This window comes from Bremia lactucae, linkage group LG2, assembly GCF_004359215.1.
Source record: "Bremia lactucae strain SF5 linkage group LG2, whole genome shotgun sequence".
Taxonomy (NCBI): Eukaryota; Oomycota; class Peronosporomycetes; order Peronosporales; family Peronosporaceae; genus Bremia; species Bremia lactucae.
The window spans coordinates 4,066,512-4,073,342 of record NC_090611.1 but is presented as its reverse complement, the minus strand read 5'-3'; the positions used below and the strand labels follow the sequence as shown (position 1 = coordinate 4,073,342).

Below are 6,831 nucleotides of genomic sequence, written 5' to 3'. Positions count from 1 at the left end.
ATGGGCGATTGCATCAAGCTTTGCTTGATACCTTCAAACGAACGCTGACAATCAGCGTTCCATAACCATTTCTCGTCTTTTTTCAAGAGACGAGAGAGATGAACTGTCATCTCTGCATAATTGCGAGAGTACTTGTGCAAGTACGCCGCTAAACCAAGGAACTTTCTATGTCTCTTGACATCGACTGGAATTGGCCAGTCGGTGATTGCCTTGATCTTTTTGGGATCAGGGCGCACGCCGTGTTTACCGCTGATGTACCCAAGAAGTGGTATATCGCTTGCAGCGAATATACACTTCTTGAGATTTGCATACAACTTATGCTTTCGCCTAAGTGTAAGAACCTGACGAACGTGAGTTTTATGAACTTCCACGTACGTCTTTCCGTGTAATGGAGTCAACCTCCCCACACAGCTCTCTGACCTTCTGTATGCGAAAGGCCACAAGAGGGTGGCGGATAGCGCACGCATTCAATAAACTGAATGCAGCAACAGTACCGGCCTAAACGCCGATACCTAGGAAATACGTAATAATAGATGGTATGTCTAAGAGTACGAACTTTTCGTCTATAGATCTGATGGATGGGTTCTATCGAATCCTTATGCATGAACGGGACATCCCGTACACAGCAGTGAGCACTCCAGTGGAATGCTCTAGGAATGGCTAGTGATGCCTCAGGGACTTAGTAACGTCCCTGCAACATCCAACAGATGTTTAACAAATCTGCTGAGACCGTTCGCACCGCGTTATTTTGACGATGTATTCGTCCATAGCCGAGCCATGGATGGCCCACTTTTACTCGATCGGTAAAGAATTTATCGATCGCAAGTACTTGTTCACGAGGCAGTGGCCACTGCTTCATGACACAGTACTTCGAGCCCGTTTTAAGCTCGATCTCATGTTGAGTGCCTTTATCCTTAGGCAACTCGCATGGAACTGTATCAGGGAATACCCACTGAAAATCCATCAAATCCTTGTATAAAGGATTTGTCTTAAGTGACTCCCAGGATTGAGTAGTATATATTTCAATTCGAGTCTTCACATCGAGGACACTTTCGTCCATCGATGAGCTGCTGAGAACCCTTTCGTTCTCTGCATAAATTACCGCTGACCGGATATCGGTTTCGTAATCGTCTCTGCGACGAGTACGCAGATCTGCTTGATTTTACCACCATGCAGATCTCTCAAGAACCGCTTAGGTTCTAGGGTTGGTAATTGAGTTATACCCGAAGTTAACTTCGGAGGCGCATTCAAATCAAGAGTCTAAGCACCTACTCTTGAACCGTTTTTAACCAAGACATTCAATGTTTCGGTTTCTTTCTGGTATATATCCACAGGCTCCGAAAGATCAATCCCTCGGGATCTTGAAGTCTAGTAACTTCAACTATTTAAGGAGATTTCTCCTCAAGTAGCTGGGGCTTTATTCCGTCAACGTATTCCGACTGTGATTGCGCTATCACAGTCGAGTCCTCTACGGTCGACTCTCTTCTCGATCTAGGATCATCGTGTTCTCCCTTTGGGACAACCGGTATGCTCCTTGAATGTCGCCCGCTAGGCGCACAATCATGTCTCAAACCACTCGACTTCTTCGAGTGGTGGACCTTCGGCGCTGCCGGTGCATTAGCACAGCCGACGGCAACTGACTCCACAGTGTGATTACTAATCACACTGTGATCTTGTGCAGTTGTACTATCGACCGTACCACAAGTGAGGCCATCGCACTCACTCGTAGTACGTCCACACGCTTGTGGACGCTCTAAGACGTTCATTATATGGCCATCTGATGAACAAGTGGCAGACATCTTTACGGATCGATGCTGCCAGCTGATTCTTGGCTCGTATTTTCTGAGCCAAGGTAGACCTGGGATGACATCAAATTTGTCATTTAAATCCAGTACGATGAAAATATCATCGTACTGTAAATCTTTTAACGTGTAGTGAAAAATTTACTACGCGTTTCATTACTGTTATCGATGATATATACCAATGGATAAAGCTTTTAGAATATTACCATGTAAAGTAATATTCTTCAAATATTATCTATCTTTAGATAATATATTAATTAACAACCTTGAAGAGTTAATTTCATGTAATGACACACCCCGTTACAGCGAGGGTGTTGACTTTGGCAAAAAAAGAACAGAAGGTGAGATTTAAATTTAGTAATTGCAGCTCGTTGCTACACATTGCGATTTTATGCATTCGTTCTGTTGATTTATGTATGCATATGAAAACGTGGTGTCGAATTTCTATTCAATTGAACTTTATGCAATCATATTTATATCTTAATTCTTAATTAAGGTTATATTTTGTGTAAAGACCCTCGCTTTAAAATTTGCTTGCACACCACATCACTTTTAATGGTTGGCTATCGGAAGGCAAGTTGATTTTCGTTTCTTCACATATCAAACTGCCACCTACGCAAAAGCCAATGACGATTACAACTTCATGTCCAATTACTGCATGAGTGACAGGGTTTAACCACTGTCACGATGCGTCAAACGAAATACCTGAGGCTCCACGTTTAGCATACCTACTGAACCTACATTTATCATTAGTCTGCTTTAGACTCATCCTAGTACCCGTAACGCTTCTTGAGAAAGACTCGAAAGATCCATTATAGTCGCTTTATATATTCAAATCACTCACGTGCTGCCAATGGCTTTGAAGTTGCTGTCGTGATCATTCTTGCATTGGCTCAACTTATCTGCAACTTCTAAATTCTTGTGTATTTTCAGCTCTCGTGGTACGGACTAATTGTAGTCTGATAGATAAGTAGGCAGGGCCACACTGACGAAAACAAAAGAGTCTAAAAATCTTTTCTAGTGAGAAGCGACCGTCCTGTTGCTACCGCTTAATGTGGCCCTATGAGGAAGGACGGAATGTAGCCTCTTACAATAACAGTATTAATGTGGATTCGCTACTTGCTGATGTTTTTTCGTCCATCTTCGAAATCTTCGTTGTGCTAGTGCCATTTGCCATTGTTCTCAACGAAGCTCACGATGGCAATGACGCTTCCAAGACCTTTTTGTGTAAAGAAATAATTAAATGGAATTTGGCATACTCAAAGTCGCTGTAGCCTTGATCACTGCATTGTATTTTAGATACGGCCAGAGCATCGTTCCCATTTGAGCTATGGAAGTTAACGTCTTCGTAGCCTTAGAAGGGTTTAAGCGTACGTTAAGGGCACTACACTACCCGCTGATATCGTCTCTGCGGCTAGCAATGTGACAGCTTGTCCCGTGTACATGGCGAGGTTCACGAGTGTCATTGGATTGTATAGTTTCTTAATTTTCTGTGGCATTAACTGTAATTTTGCAGCGTTGATCGATAAATTTATTGGATAGTGGTCGTGCTATTAAACAAAGGACAGGTCGTGTGATTGATCCAGGCCAAAGCTCCTGGAAGCGAAGGAAACAGAAACAGCGGTGGCTTCTTTTTTTGTGACGCTGAAGAAAGTCAAACAATTTATTTATTTGCTTAAAAGCGACGCCGTGGATCTAAATCTGTCACGAAGAATTTCAGAGTATAAATCCGCTCATACCGATGTTTTAAACTTTTCCTCGGCGATATAATTAGCCGCTGGTGGTTTGCAACATTGCTCTAGATGCGCCCCTTGCCTGAATACGTACTTATTCTGGTTCGATCGCTGGGTCCCACTCTTTGGCAACATTTCAATTGGTACTTTTAGCCTACTTGCTCGCGTGTGTTATCAAAAATTGTTTAAAACTTGGCATGCGCTGCTTTTGCATCGATTTGCATCCCATGACGTTCCATGGAACGTACATGACCACGTATGATCGTTAATCTTGGCTTAATGTTGCTCTGCGCAATTTCGTCGGTCCTTGCGATTGCTCGTTGGTGTGCAGACATACTTTTTAAAAGGCATGTGGACCATTAAGGACAATAATTTCGTTGTCTATGCTAGACGGCTCGTCGAGACACGAGACGGACTTAGAATTATGAAAAGATCCTAAAAGTCATTTTGTTTCACGCATACATTGTACAATTAAGGGAGGAATTAAAAAACATTTAGTTATCTATTTATTTTGGAACGGACACTTTTGCTTAAAATTTCGTAGTCTTTTGAGTCGTCGCCACTCGCACTTGGTGACGTCTCATCAATCTCGAAACCCATTCGTTCTCTGTAGAACCGCATGGCACCTGTATTTTTTTTAAACACAGTGAGCACGACAAGTTCCATCCCATGCTTCCGTGCTACGAGCAGCAACAGCTGCATGAGGAACTTGCCTACGCCTTGACGTTGCGTAATGGCGGCTAGCTGTATCTCAAAGAGATAGAGCACGAGGGCCCCGTCATCATCGACGAAACGAAAGTGTACAAAGCCCACGAGGGATTCGTTGGCATCGATGACCAAAAGATAGCGCGCCTCGGCTTCAAAAAGCTCCGATCGCTTGGCATTTGCGTCGTAGCCCCAATCGGACGTTTGGTACAGACTCTTCATATTACTCTCAAAAAGTGCCACGATATGCTCACGCGTGGCCTCAGACAGATTAACGGACTGGGCACTACGGATTGCTAAGTTATTTCCGTGACGATTATAGCACGAAAAAGCTTGAAAGTCCACCATCACATCGAATTGAGCATTAGCTGCCTCAAGGATCGCCAATCTTGTGGCCATCTTTGGCACTTGCAGCGATTGCTTTGATGCAATAAGTTTCAGCCAATCAGAATTAATGGTCAATTAGTTAACAGGATTGACAACTTGGCTATTATTTAGATTCCTAAGCTATGTCGGAGTTTGCTCTTCGTAAATCAACAAACAAGGTTAAATAAATAGTAGCTCGTCATAGATAGTCAGCGAGACTTAATATTTCAATTTACGACTACAAGACACAAATTAAAAAAAAGGGCAATTTTATTATGACGCAGCAATGAAATGGTGTTCGATATATATATAACAACGATTCTGCCAATTCGTGTCATGCCCAAAAGTCTGCGCTTCATGCCCGTCAAAGCTCATTTCTATGGGCAAAGTGTCGTCGCAATCGGCGTGAAATAGAAGCCAAGGCTGTCGACTTCGCGTCCACTGCGTCCTTGGAATCCTCCGATTTGCGTGTTGTTTGGGCATAACACAAGTTCCAATTTATCAGTATCCTTGCTGAGCTTTCCACCTTCATACTCTCTTCCTTTATTCGTTCCAAACTTGAGGTATCCAATCCGCGTCCTGCCTGTTTTTTTCGTCGTCTGAACAGCAACTGATGTAATGTACTCCTCGTGATCGATAAAGAAATGGCTTGTCATGCCTCCCGTCCCTCCGTGCTCTAAAGTCACGGAAACGGAATCCGGATAGCTTACGTGGAGGGCGATGCCATTGACGCGGTCGCCATGATACATTGTCAACTTTGTTGCATGTTGTCCAGGACGAATTTTGTCTTTGTCATTAAAGGGATCGCCATGTGGTCCACCAAAAGTCATGGACGAAACAACGGCTTCTTCGGGGCTGAAGTTACGACAGGATGCGATAGGAGTATCCTCTGAGGAATCGTCTTTGGAGTCTTTGTCCATTTGAGAAGCTCCGAGGATTCGCGCACCAGCAACAGAATGGAGTGCAACAAGAGCCATCGCGGCTAGCCAGTGGTAATAGAGCTTCATTCTGAAAACTGATGTGGCTAATAAAAGGAAGATGTCGGAATGACTGACTGCCGCAGGAAGAAACTTGCACTATCAACCAGACGTTCTGTCGCGTGAGGTTATACACTCTTCACAATCAAACGCTCGACGTCATGATCTATTTAGAGCTTAGAACCAAGTCAATATTGCAGAAGCCATTACGTTGCCTAAAATGTCTAATACGAATGTTGTGCCGTCGTGATTGTGGCGATCCGCAAGCAGTATTGACACAAAAAAGTCCGTATTTACAAAGCCGAGGAGAATGTAAAGTCTCGGCATTCGCGACATTTTCGTTTTGTAAAAGTAAGGCCACATTTGGTGCAAAAACGCGATTCCCACTTGAAAGTTCCGGCTAGTATTTATCTTAAGGACGACAGATGGTGAGACTTTCCAGAGTCCGACACTACTACACCTCGTTTGTGTTGAAATGAGGTTGCTCAGTTAGAAGAGATTGGTGAAAATTACCACACTCCTTAAGCGCTGATATGGATAGTCCTCAACCCTATGAGTAGGTCTCAATACGTTAATGTGAAAACTTCCTGAAAACAATTAAATTCATGTACTTCTCTTAACAGCTCAAAATATCCCTTCTTTTCAGAATTCGAAATGATTTAGATGCATTCTAAATAAAAGTAGTTTATTTTTCACAACTTCACATATTTGATGAGGTGGCCACTTTTTTACGTTAAACCATACTTGTACGGGAAGTCATATGAAAATTTGCCTCCATTCGATTATTTGACAAAATAACATTATCTTACAATGTTGAGGTGCAGGACATTTTGTTCTTGATCTTACAAAACATAAATAGCGAATATTAGTATGTTGATATTTGCCTTCTTAGAATGAAGCCGAGTTACATTCGGCATGACTGTGGATAGCCGGAAGCATAGGATACATTAATTGCTTCCATAATTTACATGTAATCGGAGCCCGATGTAGCTTCGAGCCGCCACCTCCGTGATATTTATTAATACAATAAATAGGAAAAGAAACGAATTTAGCCGTATTGTACTTGGCTTTACATATTGTTAACGTATTAATGTTTAATATAAAATTTGCCACAATGTCCGTTCCACTACAGCAAAGTACAATGAGAAAAAAGAGACAACAGATTGTCTAGTTAGTGGTCAGTGCAAAATCTCGGGTAGGTAATTAATCGCACTAGCAACGCTGGAAGATCCGGGTTTCGCCCATAGC

General features: G+C 42.7%; 2 protein-coding genes across 2 annotated transcripts; both read right to left on the bottom strand.

Moving 5' to 3' along the window:
* Positions 1-4,033: 4,033 nt before the first annotated feature.
* Positions 4,034-4,639, bottom strand: CCR75_000810 (uncharacterized protein; the record flags this gene model as incomplete). Its single annotated transcript, XM_067958916.1, has 1 exon — positions 4,034-4,639. The coding sequence occupies one exon, from the start codon at positions 4,637-4,639 to the stop codon at positions 4,034-4,036; it is 606 nt and encodes a 201-aa protein (XP_067821905.1).
* Positions 4,640-4,983: 344 nt separating this feature from the next.
* CCR75_000811 (uncharacterized protein) lies at positions 4,984-5,613 on the bottom strand (the record flags this gene model as incomplete). The annotated part of the gene is made up of 1 exon (XM_067958917.1): positions 4,984-5,613. The coding sequence occupies one exon, from the start codon at positions 5,611-5,613 to the stop codon at positions 4,984-4,986; it is 630 nt and encodes a 209-aa protein (XP_067821906.1).
* Positions 5,614-6,831: the final 1,218 nt, after the last annotated feature.